The sequence below is a fragment of the Vespula pensylvanica genome, chromosome 2 (assembly GCF_014466175.1).
Source record: "Vespula pensylvanica isolate Volc-1 chromosome 2, ASM1446617v1, whole genome shotgun sequence".
In the NCBI taxonomy this organism is placed as follows: Eukaryota; Metazoa; Arthropoda; class Insecta; order Hymenoptera; family Vespidae; genus Vespula; species Vespula pensylvanica.
Window position 1 is genome coordinate 6,628,150 of NC_057686.1, and position 20,335 is coordinate 6,648,484.

Below are 20,335 nucleotides of genomic sequence, written 5' to 3' on the forward strand. Positions count from 1 at the left end.
ATAGCACGTATGTTGCATGTACAAGATGGTTGGGTGGAGGAGAAGGAGGAGGTGGAGGAGAAGGAGGAGGAGAAGGAGGAGGTGGAGGAGGTGGAGGAGAAGGAGGAGAAGGCATCATATACGCGACGAGTACATCACTCACCGGAACTGGTTTCCTCTTTTCGTCTTTCATAAACGCCTCGAGCACCGTGGTAGCGCCATTATAAACGATAACGAGCGACCACTACCGACGGCTCTTCTCGATATAATTTTATTTTCTTTTTTCTTTTTTCTTTTTTTTTTTTTTTATTGAAAATAAAAATGAAAAGGAAGGAAAGAAAAAGAAAGAAAAAGAAAAGAGAGAGAGAGAGAGAGAGAAGAAATGAGTATGAGAATGGAATACGAAGAGAGGACGATGTAAGAAGTACGAAACTCTTAAACGTCCTCTCATGGAGCCCCGTCGAAATTAAATGAACTTTTTGAAACGTGAATGTATTCTGAAGAAATCCTTATCAATTTTGACGAGATAATTTTGAATATCTATGTTTATAATCTTTAGATCTAAAAGATCATAAATATATTTTATTATTATTCTGTTAGATATCGTCGTTACTATCGTTATTATTTAGTAACAGATATTACACGTCCATGTTTTTTCATAATTTTCTTAATTTTGTTCTTTGATTACAGTATATATTACGTTTCATTAATTAGTTGCTACTGTTTTCATTATATCTTTTATATTGTTAGAATACGTATGTATCTGCATCTCTAACACTTTGAGATCAAAGAAATGTTTAATTCTGATAACTCTGACGAATATCATAATTGATACTAATACAGTATCACAATTTTTATAAATATAATTATTTATTGAATCTGTAGAATATAGATTTTTGCATATGCATTAACATTTTGAGATTGAGGACATTTCAAATTGCGATTTCTGTAATAAGGATGATAATTGGTACTAATATGGTACTTTCTTTTAGAGTTTCTTCCTTTTTTCTTTTAATGTATCTTATTTATTGCTATTCTTCTTTTCCTTTTTCTTCTTCTTCTTCTTCTTCTTATTATTATTATTATTATCACCACCCCCGCGTCTCTCTCGTTTTCTTTTCTCATTCTCTAATGGATTACGGGCTAGGCCATTTTTCACTCAGAATGGATTTTCATAAGGTCCCGACATTCTCTCTCTCTCTCTCTTTCACTCTTTCGAGAGAAAGAGAAGGTTCCATGTCTCTCGACTCCGCCAAAATGTTTGTAAATAGATGTAAAGTCTGGGAGGGGCCGAGAGTGCAACCCGCTGCGCGAACAAGGCACCCCATCGTGCACCACAGCCGGTATATCTCTCTGGCCCTTCACCATTCTTTCCTCTCTTTATACCGCGTCCTCTTTCGGCCCTTTTATACCTTCTCTCTCTTTCTCTCTCTCTCTCTCTCTCTCTTTCATTCTTCTTTTCTTCTTCGTCGACTTTCTTCCTCCTTCTTCTTCTCCTCCTGCTCTTCCTCCTCTTCTTTCGATCCTCCTTATCGCATTCTCCTCTTTCGTCCCACCATTCGTTCCCACCATCACATCAAAATGTACGATGTGATTTCGCACGAGCTCACTCTTACGTCATTTCCTTTAGATCAGAATCTTGAGAACTTTAACGCGATTACGTGTCTCATGTGACCTTACGTTATTACGTTTCTAAAAAAAGAATTCGAAATGTTTAATCCTTTATAAATGCCATCTATCCTTAAAATTATATAATTATATATATGTATAATATATATATATATGTATGTATGTATGTATGTATATGTATTATATATATGTATGTGTATATATATATTTTTTTATCTAATTTTTGGCTCACTCGTTTCTAACAAAAATGCAATGTTGAAACTTTTATCATTTAACTTTATCAAGAATTTTAACTCCATCAAGAACTTACAAATCGCATACTTATATGCATATCTATTACTTTACATATCTCTATATATATGTCTATATATGTATAAACATTATATTGTACTAATATGAATAATATTATATAACATTCAGATTATACATAACGGGGAACTCATTATGAGTTGAAATTAAAATACTATAGATAAAATTCAAAGATTCAAGCTCGAATCCCAGTATATCAAATATACATATATATATATATATATATATATATATATATATATATATAATTTTCTTCTAGACGCGAAACAAAAAATTGGAGTTTATAAAGTATTCGAAATAGAATAGAATGAACTCTCTCTCTCTCTCCCTCTTTCCCTCTCCGAAAAGAAAAGAAAAGTATTATAAACCCCAACAATGTTACTCATGATTGACCTTGTACGTAATATGAAAAGAAATTTTCAAATTGAATTTGATTTTATTCCTACCTCGATCGGATTGCAAGAGAATTTGAAATAAGGGTTCGGAAAAAGGGGTGAACGTAGAAAGAGAAAGAAGAAAAAAGAAAGAGAGAGAGAGAGAGAGAGAAGGAAGGAAAGAAAGAAAGAGGAATATAAAGCTATATAAAGAGAGAAAGAGAGAGAGAGACAGAAAGAAAGAAAAAGAGGTAGAGAAAGAAGGAGGAGGAAGAAACTGGTCGCTACTTCGCGATACAATGCAGGAAAGACCCGTTCGATATCGCGAACGAGATGGGGTTGACAATGTCCACGAATTTGCAGCTCCACGCCGGCAATTAGCTTCTATTGACTGCGTCGAGGAAGAAAAGGGGACCGGTCGCGGCAACCTTTCCATTTTCGAATCCTCAGTGGTGAAAATTCAAAGTGTCTGTTAAGAAGCAACCAAAGCCTTTCTTACTTACATGTACATATGTATATACGTAAGTATGTTCGTACGTATATATTTATTTATATATGTATGTAAGTATATGTACGAGTGCATAAAAATCGCACGCCTATCGGCTGTCGGATGAATTTCGATCAAGCTTAACGTGAAAGAAACCACTCGGTTTGAAAATACGAAAGAAATTCACCGAACGTTATAGTATTAGTTATAGTATTTCCGTTTAGATATTTAATGAAATAGAAAAGAACGTTTAAAAGTCTGAGAATCTGACAAAAGAGGTCTCGAGCGACGATCGTTCGTTCGTTCTCTTCAATAAACCATCTTACATATACATCAAAGCCAATAGAGAATCTTATGGTTCACCTTCTAACACCTTCAAATATATACTTACGTTTCCCTTTTTGGGGTTCTCTATAATCTTCACGTTTCTACAGAATCTTGCCTGTTCATTCATCCGAAACTATGATTTTTCCTCTTGAGAATTGATGTGTTTCTGGTGAAAAACTGGGGATCTGTCTTTTGCCGTTATTATTACCCTCTGTGTGTTCCATTATTCTTGAAGAATGAATTCAATAAAACAAGAAAGTATGTCCAACAAATGATGAACAAAATTCGTATTTACCAGATGGACGAAGAGAACTCGTTTTCCTCGATAAAAAAGAAAGAAAGGACGGAAGGAAAAACAAAAAAAAAAGAAAAAAAGAAAAAGAATTGTTGTTGTAACGGGAGAAAAAGGAAGAAAGAAATAAAAGGAAGAAAGAAAGAAAGAAAGAAAATAAAAAAGGAACGGCAGAAAAGAAAAAAAACGATGAGAAATAAGAAGCCGCTTTTCCTTCTTAAAAAGGTAGAAGTTAAAGAGCAGGTAGAAGTCAGAGTTTTCTTCGAGTTTCTTCCTTAGAGCTTACGAGCAGCAAGAGGATCGGCGTGACCGAGTAATCCTCGACACGACGGCCGTATTTATACTCCTGTTTGCCCCTTGATTCGCTATGGGGCTCGGTAGGTCCTTAAAGTCCCTTTGAGAAATCCCGTTCCGTTCTCGTGTCCGGTCAAAACACGCATTCGTTTTCCGCGTCTGATTCTTAAAGGTTTCTTCTTCTTCTTCTTCTTCTTCTTCTTCTTCTTCTTCATTTTCTTTTTCTTCCTTCTCTATGTTTCCTTCTTCTTGTCCTTTTTCTTCTTCCTGTACATTTTCTTCTTCTTCTTCTTCTTCTTCTTCTTCTTCCTTCTGTAGGTTTTCTTTTTCTTCTTCTTTTCTCTCTACATTTTCTTCTTCTTCTTCTTCTTCTTCTTCTACTGTTTCTTCTTTTTCGTTTTCTTTTTTTTCATCGTCATCTTCGTATCGCTTTTCCACTTATTTCAACCTGACACATAAGAATTGTACGCGCGAGACGATATCCTTTTTCCACGTGCATCCGCGTGAAATCCTCGAACGTCATTATTCCACGACCTTTTTCCATTTTTGAATTGCCTGTACGATATACTCAATGAAATCGCGTTAAGCGGAACTTTTCTTAACGACAATAACGACGACAACAATAACAAACCAAAAAAAAAAAAAAAAGAAAAAAAGAAATAAGAAAAGAAAAAGAAATAGTATGGCTAACATATGTACAAAGGGCATAGAGAAAAGTTACTTGCGAGAATAGACTTCTTTCCAATCCTGTTCAAAAGGACTCGAAATTGCTGATTTTCCATGGTCTATCCTTTTTTTTTTTTTGGAAACTTATGTTCCTATGATTTATATCCATTGATATGTATACTCGACTGACGAATGTATACTACATATGTATATAAATGTATATATATGTGTGTGTGATATTAACATCATATGAATACTAAGTATTTATACATTTTTGTTATAATAAAAATCGAGTATATACATATATATAATCGGATACTATAGTATTATATTAACATTTTATATAATATATGCTTATATTCGATATTTTTCTATTAAATTTTGTATTTATTATTTGTTAGTATCTCTATATATATATATATATATTTATGCTCGTGATTTAATAACTAAAGAATATATATAATATAAAATATAAATAAAATAAAATATACATATGAAATATATATATTCTATATAAAATATAGCATCTTATAATCACAATGTTACTTAAATTTAGTCTACTCTTTTCCTTTTTCTAATTTTCCCATTCGAAATTCTAAGAAATTCAAGATTTAAAAATAAATCTGAAGAAGAGAAATTACTATCAGACGAATTACTTCTTGAAAAATTAAAAAAGAATTTCTACATGATTGAAGTTTCTTAAACAGATATCATAACCAAACGGATCGATTGAGAAAAATACATTAGATATATTTCAAAACATTTCCGACAAATTCTTCGAAATAAAAAAGAAAAAATCATTTCAATTTAATCTAAAATTTTGTTCGCACCGTTAAATCAAATATTTCCAATGTTACAGAGGTGCAAGGAGAAATTGAATACCTTAGCAATCTCGGTAATGAACCAGTGGCCCGGAGTGAAGCTGAGAGTTACAGAGGGCTGGGACGAGGAGGGAAAACATGCAACCGATTCCCTCCATTACGAAGGACGAGCCGTCGACGTGACGACGAGTGATCGCGATCGATCGAAGTACGGAATGTTGGCGAGACTCGCAGTCGAAGCTGGTTTCGATTGGGTTTATTACGAATCCAGGTCCCATATACACTGTTCCGTTAAGTCTGGTTAGTATACTTGACAAAAGGATTTTTTCATTGGCATCAAATAAAAAGAAAAACGCAAACACAATGTAATCAGCTACGCGGATCTCGAGCGCCATTTTGTTTTTTTTAAAGAGACGATCGAAATGTCAAATTCTTTTCCATAAAACGATGACAATTAAATCACTTTGAAAGGTTTTAAAAAAGAAGAGAGAAATTTTATTTGAAGAATTATTTTTGTTATATATATATATACACATATATAATCGTAGATTTTCTAGGAAAAGATTTTTAATTATTTCGTTAATGTACATTGAAATTCTCTTTCAAGAAACGATAAGAATTATAAATTGACGTTGAAAGAATTTAAAAAAGGAGAGCGAAATCTTATTTTAGAAATTATTTTTCTTATAATGTTATATATATATATATATATATATATATATATATATATTATGTTATTATTATTTGCTTTATTATTAACATACTCATTACTAGCGAATATACACGAAGCGCCGCTACTCGCCAGAAAGACGAAACATTTTCTGTCTTATCGACTTGTTCGGGTATTGCAGAGTTTGATCTTGACTCGGCAAAGGATTTTGCTTTTATCCAGAGCCCTTGTTATTTCATCCCGAAGGATTAAAAATCTTACGCATTATCATGTACGATAATTAAAGAAAAAAAACAACATACTATTTCTTCTTTCCTATTTGTCTTTAGTTAAACGAACGATCGATTATTTTCAATATTTTAATTGACTTAAAAAACAAAATTTGATAGATCTTTGATATGTTCCTGCCAAAGATTTGAACGATCGATTCTCATTTCTCTCTCTCTCTCTCTCTCTCTCTTCCTCAGCCAATAATGCTCACGTCCTCCGTGTCACACGTAAAAGTTTCGTATTACGAAATAAATACCGATAAATCGGGCACCGTGCCTGTCCATTCGAATTAAAAGATCGAGCGTAAAAGTAGGCGCGAAATCGATACCGGTCGATGGATCGCGTCCTCGAGGGTCGCTTGAGAACGACAGAGAGAAAGAGAAAGAAAGAAAGAAAGAAAGAAAGAAAGAAAGAGAGAGAGAAAGAGAGAGAATGAAAAAAAAAAAGAAAAAAAAAAGGTGGCAGGTTCGAAGCGTGACATATTTTCTGGTCTGGACTCTCCTTCTCATCTTATTTTATATATATATATATATATATATATATATATATATTCTTTTTTTCATCACGATCGAAGGACGATCGATACCAAAGAGATCGATATCGATTCACCTTATTAACACGGCTCGAAGATAAAAAAAGAAATCTCGATTTTCGATCTTTTTCTTTTTCATCGTCTTTAAATTTCCTTCATAATTTTCGACTATCTTTCTCTATTTTCTTTTTCTTTTTCTTTCACTGTATAGATCCGATTCTCTGATTGGAATTCGTTAGAAGATATCGATTTTCGTAACGTAGAGTGGGGAGATTACGAGAGATTTCCCACGGTACCAACCGGTCTACGGATGTTGCTTGTTATACTCGTTCGCGTCACCGACCTTCCTGATCGGTATTCCCGAGTGTCCGATGGATCCGATTACCTCTTCGAAAAATCGATCCTACGGAGAAAGACTTAAAGCCCCGCGAGATCGCGGTTAATCGAAGCACAACTCTGCGAAAAAAAATGTGCCAACGTCCGAGAGTGAACCGAGACCGATCCACTCTTTTCGGATCAATTTTTTATTTTCTTTTTTGTCTTCTTTATATTTTTTTTTTTTTTTTTTTTTTTTTTTTTAAGTAAGAAATACTCCATTCTCCGACGACAAGAGAGAATATACGGATCTATGAATCTGACATTTGGCTCGAAGCCAAAGTTCAAAGTATCGAAGCTAAAGTCAAAGTTTCAAATAAAAATTCAGAGTAAATCGAGTATAATAAACTCGTAGAACATTATTTTACGAAAGTATTCGTTCGACGTTTGTAATTATTAAGAAATTTCTATTGAAATTCTTACCGATAGAAAAGATAGTCCTTCGAGATTAAGTGCAGGAAGTATTCGAAATTTAATTTAGTTAATGCGATCTCTTCGATCCCGTCGTATAAATCCAATTCAAAAAAAAAAAAAAAAAAAGAGAGAGAGAGAGAGAGAGAAAAGTGAAAAATCGAATTTATAAGAATCACAGTCAAGCCTTTTTTCTTTTTTTACCTTGTTTTCTTTTTTACCATTTTTTTCTTTTCATTACAGAATCATCATCGGCAGGCAAATCGGGTGGTTGTTTCCCCGGGAAAAGTTACGTCAGAACGGAAGATGGTAGACGAAAGAGGGTGGACGAAGTCCAGTTAGGCGAACGAGTAGCAGCCATGAATTCTCAGGGTGAATTGATCTACAGCGAGGTGATAGCTTTCTTGGATAGAGCACCAACGGAGAGACGACAATTCGTGAAACTTGTTACGGAATCTGGACGAGTGTTGACCTTGACGCCAGCACATTTGGTACCGATCAAGGATAAATCAACGATATTTGCGGCGAGGGTAGGAATAGGGGATAAAATTCTTGTGGCAGAGAAAAAAGAGGATTCTTCGTTCTCCATAATGGAGAATACTCTGAACAATGAAGTGTACAATGCGCGTAGTCAACGTCTTCGTTGGGATCGAGTGATCGAGACAAGGTTGATCCTTGAGAAGGGTGTTTTCGCGCCGCTGACAACGGAAGGGACATTATTGGTCGACGACGTCATAGCTTCGTGTTATGCCGTAATCGATAGTCAAACATTGGCACATTATTCCTTTCTTCCTTTGCGAATTTGGAACAGCTTAGAATCGTTCTTCGTTCGAAGGCCATCCTCGGCTAGAAGAACGATCGACGTAGATCGACCGGATATCAGGCAACAAAGGACTAATAACGAGACAACGAACATCGATCACAAAGTAAACGAGAAGTACACCGGAGTACATTGGTACGCCTCGTTTCTTTACAATTTTGCCTCTTCCGTTTTACCACGTAACATGCTCTACAATTAATTAGAACAACTTTCAACATGCCGAAGGATATAAGGGGAAAATGAATGAACGTTGCCTTTTTTCTCTTATCGGTTAATCCTTTGATTGAGATCAACAACATTTTGCTTTATTATTTCTCCTTTAGTGTGTTCTTCCAAGGATGCTTTTATCTTTTCTCTTAGAGAGAAAGAGAGAGAGAGAGAGAGAGAGAGAGACTATGTCTTTTGTCTTGTTGGATAGTGTTTGAATTGGACAGTGACATTTCTATCCGGTTTACCGAGTGACGTAAAGTATATTAAACTTTTAGGAAAATAATAAAAAGAACGCGAAGCTTTAGAAAGATATCAAAGCTTTTTCATCGTCTAACGTTCTAGTGTATGTGTATGTATCATACGAGTATATAATATAAATATCGTTCCGTGCTATTCCTTTAAACGAATATATATATATATATATATATATATATATATATATATATACACATATACATAAAAGTGTATGCGTCTGTGTGTGTGAGCGAATGAGTAACCGAATGAACGAATGCATCTATGTATACATGTGTATAACGTGTACGAATGTGTATATGTAAAAGAAGAGAAAGAGAATGAATATGAAGAAGATGAAAAAGATGAAGAATAAATGACAAAGATTTTTTTTTTTATCGAGACGATTTTTTCTTATTTCGTTCGAGATTTGTCCTTCCTTCTCGCAATGACCTTTCGCATACATGAATGCGTGCAACTCGTTTCTATGAGGAAAGAAAGCAAGGAAATAGAAGGAAAAGACAAAGAAAGAAAAAAGAAACAATAAGAATAAAAAATCCTGGAACAACGAAGCCATTGTTGTACATATACACACACATACGTACATACGTACATACATACATATATGCATAGATAGATGTGCATATGAAACGTGCAAATTAAAAACACGTTATATCGCGGCGTTGTTCTAGCGCACGTGTTGCTGGTGCTTCGTCAAAACGAGATGCGGATCGCGTGAGCTTTATTAAAATAAATATCATTTTCCTATTTTCTATGCTCGTTATCGATCGATCATCGGACATTTTTTTCTTCGTCCTTGTATAGCAAACTACCGTTGTTCGTATGATTAGAAAAATATCGGCGTAAAATGCTATCTAATTAACCTTTTTTTTTTTGTTCTAGTTTCAATATCGGCGCGTCCATATTTATATATATATATATATACATATATATTTATTTATATATATATATATTTATATATATATATTTATTTATGTATATTACATTTATATATATATATATTTATATATATATTATATATATATATACATATACGTATATCTATATAAATATATATCGACGACCATCCTTAAATTATCTACAAAAAGATATAAATATATATATATATATTAATTTTATTATTATTATTATTATTATTATTAATATTATTATTATATATTATTTCCAATAAATATTTTATAATTTTATTATTATTATTATTATTATTATTATTATTAATATTTTTATTATGACATATTATTAATATTATTATTATTATTATTAATATTATTATTTGTGTACGTAATGAGGGGGAGATAAATTATAACGATGTATATATAACACAATACAAGCAATCGATAAGTTGAATTACACATTGCCAAAACAAACTTCATTTTGTCTGATCTTTTTCCGACTAATCGGCCTATCCGAAAACAGTACCAAATCCAAGATCCTTTCAACTTCTACAGTCACTTTTATTTTATAACCTAAGTTCTAATCTTGACTTAGTTTAAAACATTTTTCTATCTACAAAGATCTACTCTGTAAAATTTATTAGAATTGCTACTGGATAATCGATAAAAATGACTCAAGAGGATACTCATCGAACGGAAGAAGAATACGAAATAGTAAAAAATATATCACATTTAAAATGATAATATACATATATATATATATATATATATATATAATATAAAATAATGATATCAACGTGTATATATGCATATATATATATATATACATACACACGTTAAGATTATAAAAAAGATTGCAAAATGATTTATTTATCATTTCGTGATATAGCGAGGAAACGTGACGCTTCCTCAACTTCAAGAAATAGAACAGGAATTTTTCGATTTGGTGGCAAATGGAACTATTGCTGAAGTCGAGCTTTATCTGAGAGTTCATCCGGATTTTAAAATTAATGCTACGAACTACCAAGTAACTTCTTCCTCTCTTTCCCTATTTCTCTCCTCTTTCTCTGTCTCTTTTATTTTGTATAGATATAACTACGTAAAAACATAAGATCGAGACTGGTAGATCGATTTTTCGAAGCTTTTGAGATAGTTTTATCTTCATCGATCTCGAGAAACATCGTCGTCGGCAAACTCATTTCAAGAAAGCAAGGCAACCACTAGATGGAAAAAAAAATAAGAAAAAGAAGTAAAAAGAATATAACGAACGTTTCAAGATATCAGCTGAAGGGACGAGAGACATCGGTTTCCCTTTGAGTAGCAACCCCTTCTTCTTTCTCTCTCTCTCTCTCTCTCTTTCTCGATCATTTCCATGAGTGATTTACGCGAGATCCTTACAAGACACGTCGAATTATCGTAGATGAATGTTCCCTTTTCTCTCTCTCATTCTCTCTTTCTCTCTCTTTCTCTTTCTTTGCGAAGAGGAATCGAAGAAACGGAGCGAGAATGCAAAGCACAGTGGACTCTCCACTCGTTATCTTGAATCTTCACCCTCTCTGTATATACCCCATGTGGAATGTCTTCTCCCCACCACTAACCTTCTCTCTCTCTCTCTCTCTCTCTCTCTTTTTCTCTTTCTCTCTCTCTCTTTTCATCTCGTTCGCAACGTTTTCAAAAAGCCTACCGGCCGTCTGACTTTCGGTCAAAATACCATAGCATTTGACTCTATTGGAGAGAAAGAGATAAAGAGAGAAGGAGAGAGGAAGATGTGAACAATGTATGTGAGAAAGAGAAGAAAGAGACAGAAAGAAAGAAAGAGAGAGAGAGAGAGAGAGAGAAAAACTAACTGCCTCCGTGTATATCTCCGGCTATATTTCAGACGGTCCTTTACAAGACAATGGTTTCAACCGAGGACCGATAAAAATTATTCAAATGACCCGCCCCGCTGTAAATTCCATCCATGGATCCCCCTTCTCTCCTTCTCTCACTGCTTACTACGAGTGTTTCTTTCTTTCTTTCTTTCTTTCTTTCTTTCTTTCTTTCTTTCTTTCTTTTTTCTATCTTCTTTCTTTTCTTTCTTCCTTCTCATCTTCTTCTGCTTCCTCTTCCTCTTTATTCTCTTCCTCTTCTTCTTCTTCTTCTTCTTCTTCTTCTTCTTCTTCCTCCCTTCTCACCCTCAGCTTACATTCGCTCTCGTTTTAAAAACGGCCCTTACGCCAATCCACTAACGGGCCATTAAATTCGTCCCTCATTCAGAAAATTTTCCTCGAATGAGAGAAAACTTACGATGTTTTTATATCTTTCATAGGTATCGTTAGAAAAGAATTAGATGATAGACGTTCATGATTATCTCGGTTTCATTCTTGGCCCTCTTCTCTCTCTCTGTCTCTTTCTTTCTTTCTTTCTTTCTTTCTTTCTTTCTTTCTTTCTCTCTCTCTCTTATTTAATGAAACGAAATGTTTCTTATCGTATGAGAATAGCCATTTTTACGAAATCATAATGATTTTATTCAAAATGTCTGGAGACAATTATTAATGCAAAATGTTCGTATAAATTAATCCATGTAATTGCGAATGCAATATTTGAAAAGAAATGATAAGGTGAAATTTATTTATTATATATTTATATATACATCGAAACGAAGAGTATAACGTTATCTCGATTTCATCAACCAATTTCTAACTTAATGAAACAAGATATTTCTTATCGTAGAGAAATGGATGTTATGATGGAAATATAAACTGATGTTATTCAAAATATCTATGATATTTTAGAAAAGAAAATATTGAGACGTAGTACGCAGTAATCAAAATGTTTTGATAACTTGATAAAAATCTGAATAAATTAAATATCTGAAGAAATATAATTTATTCGCTATACTCTCTGTCTCTCTCTGTCTCTCTCTCTCTCTTTCTCTCTCTCTCTCTCTCTCTCTCTTTCTTTGAACAAAAAGTTTAAACATTTAATCATAATTTAAAAATATGCGAGATATTGATATAAGCATGAAAAGAAGTATGAAATCGAAAATATCAAGAATGAAATATTTAAAGATAAAAAATCTTTTTATTATACGTTATAAAAAAAAAAAAATATCTCTTTTTCTTGATCTCATTCAAAAAATATCTAACGACAAGAAGTATGAAAAAACAAATTGAAATGAAGTAATCAAAACGTATTGATGATAACTAAAATATATAAAATAAAATATCTAAGGAAATTAAATTTATATGTTGTAAAACAAAAAATTCTGTCTCTATCCCTCCCTCTCTCTCTCTCTCTCTCTCTCTCTCTCTTTCTCTTTCCAAAAATGAGTATACTCTTAAAACTAGTTTAGGAATCTCAATGGACCATAAAAAATAGTCAGGAAAATTCACACGATCGACGTGACGCGAGGAAGATAAAAATTTTATTACTTCTAGTATCGATCGTAACGAAAAGTTTATTCAAATTTGTGACTCTCACATTTACTACGTATATATATATATATATATATATATATATATCACACATATACATATATATATACACATATATATTTGTACATATGTATCCCTATGTACACAAATATACACACACACATATATATCCCTATATAAAATATATATATATATATCCCTACGAACAGCCTGACGATTAATCATAAACATACGTGGCGAGGATTAATAAAAGATTTGTAAATATTTGATCCGCTGCAAAAAATGAGAAACAAAAAGGGCAAGTGGCACATCTGGCACGTCGATGGTTTTGAAACTGTCGATCGTAGCAAAAAAAAAAAAGAGAGAAAGAGAGAGAGAGAGAGAAAGGAAATAAGAGTAAAAGAGAGAAAGATACAGACGATGATACGTAAAAGATGAGAAAGAAAAAGGAAAAGAAAGAAATAGGAAGGAAACAGTGAGATGGAGGAACCGTTTGCGGATGAGAGAGCGTATATCACAAGCATATGGCATTGTCGAATGGTTAGATGTTGTACACGAGTCCCCAGGGTGCACGGAGTCGAAAAGGCAGGATATCACAGGAATATTGTGACCGGCATAGACGTTGACAATGGCCCTGGTCCATTGTCGAGAATGACTGCCTCTGTAAACTCGCCGCAGATGGCCCGATGAACGTCGCCGTCCTATTCTTCCAACGAAAAAGGGAAATGGACGGTAAGGAAGAATATTGGTGGGAGAAAGATACCGAAAAAAGAGAGAGAGAGAGAGAGAGAGAGAGAGAGAGAGAGAGAGAGAGATAGAAGATGCCACTTTGAAAGTCGATCTCTTACGTGGAGTATCCAGCAAGCTTACCGAGCTAGCCAAGCCAGACTGTTTCTCTACGTGGATACATCGAAAGAGTAGATATATCCGAGAGTTACGAGTTAGTCGGAGAAAAATTTCGTGGTATGCCGTAAAATGGGACGAGCCGAATATATATAAAGTGTGAACGTGTTAGTCTCACTCTGAATGGCGCCTTTCTAAGGGACTCCTTCTTCCTATTCCTTACAACGAACGTGTCTGTTATACTTTTGATGATTATTATGGTATATACCATATACCATGCGTTACGCAATATGTCAGAAGGTTCTCATATAATAGAGTTGAAAAAAGGAATTTTTATGTATGCATATTGTGTCCATCCTATATATCTCCCTCTAGTTTATCACAATTGTTTTCCCCTTTTTTTCTTTTTTCTTTTCCTTCATTCCTTTTCATTCCTCTTTCTTATCTCGTTAACTTCGCCAACTCAAAACTCGCTATGGTAGATATACCAACCTCCTTTTATCCTTCTTTCTAAACGTTAAATTTCTTTTTATTGTAAATTAGAAATACATTTGAGCACAAAGTGATCGACCATTTAACACCCATTATACCCCGAAGATATCTACACGTACATACCTATACGTTTCCATTCATGTTATCTCAGTCGCATTGGAATCACACGTTAGGATAAAAGAGTAGGACATAAATATTAAGTAAAGAAAGAAAGAGAGAGAGAGAGAGAGAGAGAGAGAGAGAGAGAGAGAGGGAGAGGGAGAGAAAAAGAGGGATAAAATTTATCGTTCGACGGCTGATGTTTTCACTCGTAACCCAAAAGACTTTTCCTTCTGGTAGAAATCGTTCCCGTTTCGAGCGGTGGTCTCTTTTAAGTGGTCCATAAAACATCACTCGTCTCATCCTATCTCTCTCTCTTTCTCTCTCTCCCTCTTTCTCTCCCTCTCTCTCTCTCTTTCTCTCTTTCTCTCTTTCTCTCTGTCGTCTCCTCCGTTATGCTGAGTCTTTCGTAGTGTCGAAGAGAGACTGCTTGCGCCTCCTCGCCTTTGTTAAACCGAATCGGATCCGACAAATGGTTTACACGCGTCCCGCACTGGGATCCTTTCCATTTCTTCTTCTTCTTCTTCTTCTTCTTCTTCTTCTTCTTCTTCTACTACTTCTTCTTCTTCTTTCATACCACGCGCATTCCACGTAGGTGGCCCCTGCCACGAAAGAAACACTTCAACTTTTATCTTTTTCTAAAGTATTAGCGAACGAGTGAGATACGGTGAGGCCTACAATGTTGGGAAAAATTGGAACAAAATGGGAGGAGGATGTTGTTAATGAATCATCTTAACAGGTTCTGATCTAAATAATCGTTTTGTTTGGATCCTTACGATGCAAGAAAAAAACTGGACGAGGTACTGTTTTCAAAAGTGAATTAAAATTTTGAGGGAATAAAAAGGAACGGAAGAGAGAAAAATATCGTTAATATGAATAATGAAAATCAAACGATAAGATAAAATGGAAAGAATTAGATGAGCAATTGTCTTAAAGGTGGATTAAAATTTTGAAAAAGAAATACTTTGAAAGAGAAAGAACTGGACGAAATGTTCTCTCGAAATCTGACTGAAATTGTTGGGAAAAATTGAAATTGTAGGAAAAAAGGAAAGAATCGAAAAAGTGCAAAAAAAAAAAAATGCAAAAATGCAAAAAACAAAAGAAAAATTTTCTTCGAAATGAATTGAAAAAATGAAGTAAAAAATATTGACAAATCGTCTGGAAATTTTTAACAAAATGTTTAAAAAAATGAATAATTTATTGAATCTCTTTCTCTCTCTTTCTCTCTCTCTCTCTTTTTCCCTGAAAGTTAGGTGTTGACATTCAATTTCTTTTCAGGGTATTACAGCTCTACACATAGCTATTGAAGAGAAGAACATCTGCATGGTGAAATTTCTACTTTCCCATCCGGAGATCGATCCCGGTGACGCCCATCTCTATGCAATCAGAGAAAACGAGACGAAGATCGCCGCCATGATTTTAGACAAGCTCAACGAGATATCCCCGGGATTAGAATATGCCAGTGTCACTCACAGCTCTGATTTCCCGGACGAGGCTACACCCTTAGCGATTGCAGCACAGTACGGTCATTATGAGCTTATTCAATATCTGATCGAACATCGACTTCACAGAATCCAACGACCTCACCCACCTAACTGCAATTGCTTGAGTGTGTGCAAGTACGAGCACGGTAGAATCTGTGTTTATAATTTTTCCTTTCCATTTATTTATTTATTTATTTATTTACTTATTTATTTATTTATTTATTGAATTAATTATTTGTTTGTTTGTTTGTTGGTTTATTTATTTATTTTTTTCGTTCTTTTTTTTTTTTTTTCTTTTTAACTCGATCAAATTCTCTTAGATATTTTACGAGTGGTGATGCGTCTTTAACAGACGAGAACGTGAAATTTACGACAGCTTAACGGTGGATCGAAAACGTATATTTCTCTATCGAGCTATCTCTAATCCAGCCTATATCTGTTTGACCGAGGAAGATCCAATTCTCGCGTCTTTTAATCTATCGGTTGAGCTAAAAATGGCTGCATCCTACGACAGGGAGTTCTATAACGAGTACATCCAGCTATCCGAGGTCAATCGAATCAGGTTTCGATAATACCAACTTCATATCGAACCCGTTCGAGTTAGATTAGACATACCTACAAATACATACATATACATACATATATTTATAAACGTTAGAAAATATATAGGATGATTCATACGTATTAATTTCGTTCGATTCAAACAGCAATTATCAAAATTCGCTACGGATCTGATTGGCTGCGCTAGGAAAGCTCAGGAAGTAGAGACAGTGTTGAAAAGAACGTCAGGTTTTACCAGAACGTCTAGATTCATTTATCCGCGCTTGTTAATAGCTCTTGATTACAAGCAAAAAACTTTTGTCGCCCATCCAAACGTTCAAGAGGTGTGCCACGAAAAAAGCTTTCATAATTTAACGCATATCCTTCCCACCGAACAAATTGAACTGAGCGTTAGATATCAGCGTTGAAATTTTACAGATGATCGAGAACAAATGGGTAGACGGCTGGTACGAATGGAGGATGAGAAAAACCTGGCTCCAATGTCTGACCGTCTTACTACGAATAATCCTATTACCTCTGATCGCCTTGATCATTCTGATCATACCGAACACCAAAATCGCCAAGTTCTTTTCGAGTCCGGTGAATAAATTTCTTCACTCCGTTGCCAGCTATCTCGTTTTCCTTATCATCGTATTTATTATATCCAACGCCGATAAGAACAAGCAACTTCGTGGACCACCGGATACAGGTATCAAATTTGTTCTTTCCTTTTCCTTTCTTTTTTTAACAAATCAATTTGACACCAAACAAAAAACGATTCGAATTAATTCAGAAACCCGAAAACACTATGCACTATGTGCCAACTAACTTGCGTTGGGCTAATTTTCTTTTTTCTTTTTCTTTTAGGATTCGAACCGATCCTAGCAATTTTCGTGATATCGTATTTATGGTCGATCATTCGACTTATCATCATGCACGGTCCAAAAAGATACTTCAGAGCACCTTGGAACTGGTAATTCGCTTATCGTATTTCTTTTCGATTGGTCCACGATTATTGGATAGATCGTTCTCATTTTAGGTACGAAACCTGTATGATCTTTCTGTTCGTACTGACGTTTATATGCTGGATAGATGCTGCAATCGACGTCAGGATTAACGGTCAACGCGATTTAGAGAGAAAGTATTGGCACAAATATGATCCCACATTGATAGGAGAAGGTATTTACTGTTTGGCTACGATCATGGCCTTCTTTCGATTGATGTTCCTTTGTCAATTGAATTATCACCTCGGTCCGCTTCAACTCTCCCTTGGAAAGATGATCCGTGACGTCACCAAGTTCATCGTGATATTCGCCATCGTCCTTCTAGCTTTCACATCCGGTTGAACGTCTATTTTCAATATATTCTTTCAAGGTCACTTTGTAATATTCTTTTCATCCTTCGTAGGATCTATTATTATCTTCTAGGTCTGTGTAAGTTGTATCAGTATTACGACGACATGGTACAGATCGATAAAAGTAACATAAAGATACAACAGGTGAGTTCATTCGTTAATTTCCCATCGAGCCTGAAGACTCTTTTTTGGGCTGTTTTCTGTATGAGTCCTATCGAAAGTGCTGATGTCATTATTGAGAATCTCCCAAGTGATAGCGAAACGGAAACCATCATAAACTATCATACCTTTACAGAGATTATCGGTTATATCGCGTTTGCAAGTAATTTTCTAGATTGCTAGTTTATCCTTAAAGAATCATAATTGACGTGTTAATAAAAGAATAAACTTCTGAAGGTTTCGAATTCATTTCTGTGGTGGTTGTCCTTAACATGCTGATTGCCTGTATGACCAATACCTTTACCAAGGTCACAGAAAACGTCATCGTCGAATGGACCTTTGGTCGAACCGAGGTTGGCAAAATGAATCTCTACCAAGTAGTCCCATACGTGCAATAACAAGAAGTTTCTCTTCGAAGGTTTACGTCGACTTCATGCTGATGACCACCCTACCACCACCCTTCAATATAATTCCCACTTTCGCTGGCTTTCAAACGGTCGCCGAATACGTGAAGGTACTCCTCAAGCCACCGCCGAACAAACGCGCCCGCTGGGACTTCATGCAGTGTTGCTATATCGTTAGTAGCGTTGAATTACACGTTACACTTTATGGTAATTTCAAAAGGGATTTCTTCCAAGGTGAACGCGAATGAGTACAAGGTCTACGAAAAGTGAAAAAATAAAATAGAAAAATATCAGGCTTTCGTAGATCTTCGATTTAAATAATTGATAAAGAAAAAGAAAAAAAAAAGGAAAGAAAGCAAGGATCAGAAAAGTGAATCTACAAATTGCATCTTTTTGTTCCGTTTTGCTTTTTTTTTTTTTTTTTTCTTTTATACAGAACTTTTCTGATTCAAGATTTATGGATAGGGATTGTTTAAAAAGAAGTTTCGTCTTTTCGATCTTTTTTCGATGAAAAAAAATTTCTCTTTTCGTAGCAATCTTTCGATTGAAGATATCTATAGATTATCAAATGATTGAAATTAAATCGAAGAATTAATTACGAATAAAAATTCTTTCAAAAAAAGTCCGACTTTTCTGTAATCCACTTTTCCGATCTTTTTCTATCGATGATTTATCAGATCTAAGATCTATGGATTATTGAAGAATTTGAATTAAATTGAGGAATTAATTACGAATAAAAATTGTTAAAAAAAAAAAAAAAAAAAGGATAAACAACCACTTACACGATTAAACAAACAAAAAAAAAAAAGAAAGATTTTCAGATTCGAGATCTTGACATTATTAAAAAGTGTTACCTAAATTAAAATATTAATTACATTAATATGTATAAACACACATACAAACATACACATATAAATAGTTACTAAAAAAAAAAAAAAAAAATAGAAGTAGATAAACGTATTATCTTAAATTCTACTAAAGATCAGTTTGTTTGCTTCTTTTCTTTTTTTTTTTTAATTATTTTCAGGAAACATTAGAAGATGAAAAGGATGAAATATTCGACCAAGTGATGATGCAACTGGTACAACGTTATTTCCGCATGAAGAGTAGAGAAATAGAGAAGACGAACATTGAGAAACTTAGAAGAGAATTGATAGAAGTGAGAGGACTTTTGCGAGAGGCACTTGAAGCAGCATGAGGAGTACAAGAACGACACGAATTCGTAGCGAGTGGTACGACGTTAGAGAAACACTTGGCATACCTCCTTCATACTAAGAAGCCCGAAGAGTACTAAGTCATTAGTATGCATTCCTGACGAAACGACAACAAATATCGACCTAAAGAAGATTAATGCTTATTATCAAAGAATAGTAACGGTAAAGCAAAGTGTTTTATTTAAATGACATTGAAAATGGAAAGAATTGAAGAAATTTTTATAGAAATGTTTCAACGTCAATCCTGCCAAAATTAATCGAATAATAATTATTTATTGATCATACCATATATGAAATTCTAATGGCTCCTGATTATGGTGCTACTAATAAGTCCTAAGAAAATTGAAATCGAAAATGATCGAACGTTTAATATGATCGATCGTCTCCCATAAAACGATCTCATAATTTTTTTATGAATTTTCAAATGAAATTCTCTTAGATGATTAATTAGATAATATTTCAAATACACAAGAACTTTCGTTATTTTTGTTATGTTGCGAGTGAAGATCGGAGGAAAATTGAAATTGAAAATGATTTATCTAAACGTTCGTCCCCTATGAAAACGTTCATGAGTTTTCCTTGAATTTTCAAATGGAATCCTGTCAAGATATATTAGACAATATTTCAAATATATAGAAGTCTCAATATTGTCTTTATATCGCAAGTGAATTTAAAGAAAATTGAAATTGAAATTGATCGATCGAAACAATCATTTCCTG

At 34.1% G+C, this 20,335-nt stretch overlaps 2 protein-coding genes across 2 annotated transcripts in view; both read left to right on the plus strand.

The window, feature by feature from the left end:
- LOC122626956 (sonic hedgehog protein A) overlaps positions 1-9,613 on the plus strand; it is a 53,251-nt gene extending 43,638 nt beyond the window's left edge. The window contains exons 2-3 of the mRNA XM_043807586.1: positions 5,217-5,478; positions 7,680-9,613. Of these exons, the coding sequence (XP_043663521.1) occupies positions 5,217-5,478; positions 7,680-8,455 (1,038 nt within the window). The 3' untranslated portion in view covers positions 8,456-9,613. The remainder of the gene's footprint in view (positions 1-5,216; positions 5,479-7,679) is intronic.
- A 667-nt stretch (positions 9,614-10,280) lies between these two features.
- On the plus strand, positions 10,281-19,811 carry LOC122627320 (short transient receptor potential channel 5-like). Its single transcript, XM_043808395.1, has 12 exons — positions 10,281-10,325; positions 10,501-10,638; positions 15,734-16,102; positions 16,290-16,493; positions 16,653-16,829; positions 16,924-17,194; positions 17,353-17,458; positions 17,525-17,826; positions 17,913-18,161; positions 18,236-18,351; positions 18,417-18,596; positions 19,430-19,811. Exons 1-12 carry the CDS (start codon positions 10,281-10,283, stop codon positions 19,598-19,600), a joined length of 2,328 nt encoding a protein of 775 aa, XP_043664330.1. The 3' UTR covers positions 19,601-19,811.
- Positions 19,812-20,335: the final 524 nt, after the last annotated feature.

Excerpts from the sequence above, each read along its gene's own strand:
- LOC122627320 (XM_043808395.1), top strand. The coding sequence starts at position 10,281 with ATGACTCAAGAGGATACTCATCGAACGGAAGAAGAATACGAAATA. Across the intron at positions 16,494-16,652 it reads AGTACATCCAGCTATCCGAG|CAATTATCAAAATTCGCTAC; the intron begins GTCAATCGAATC and ends CGATTCAAACAG. Across the intron at positions 18,597-19,429 it reads TTAGTAGCGTTGAATTACAC|GAAACATTAGAAGATGAAAA; the intron begins GTTACACTTTAT and ends AATTATTTTCAG.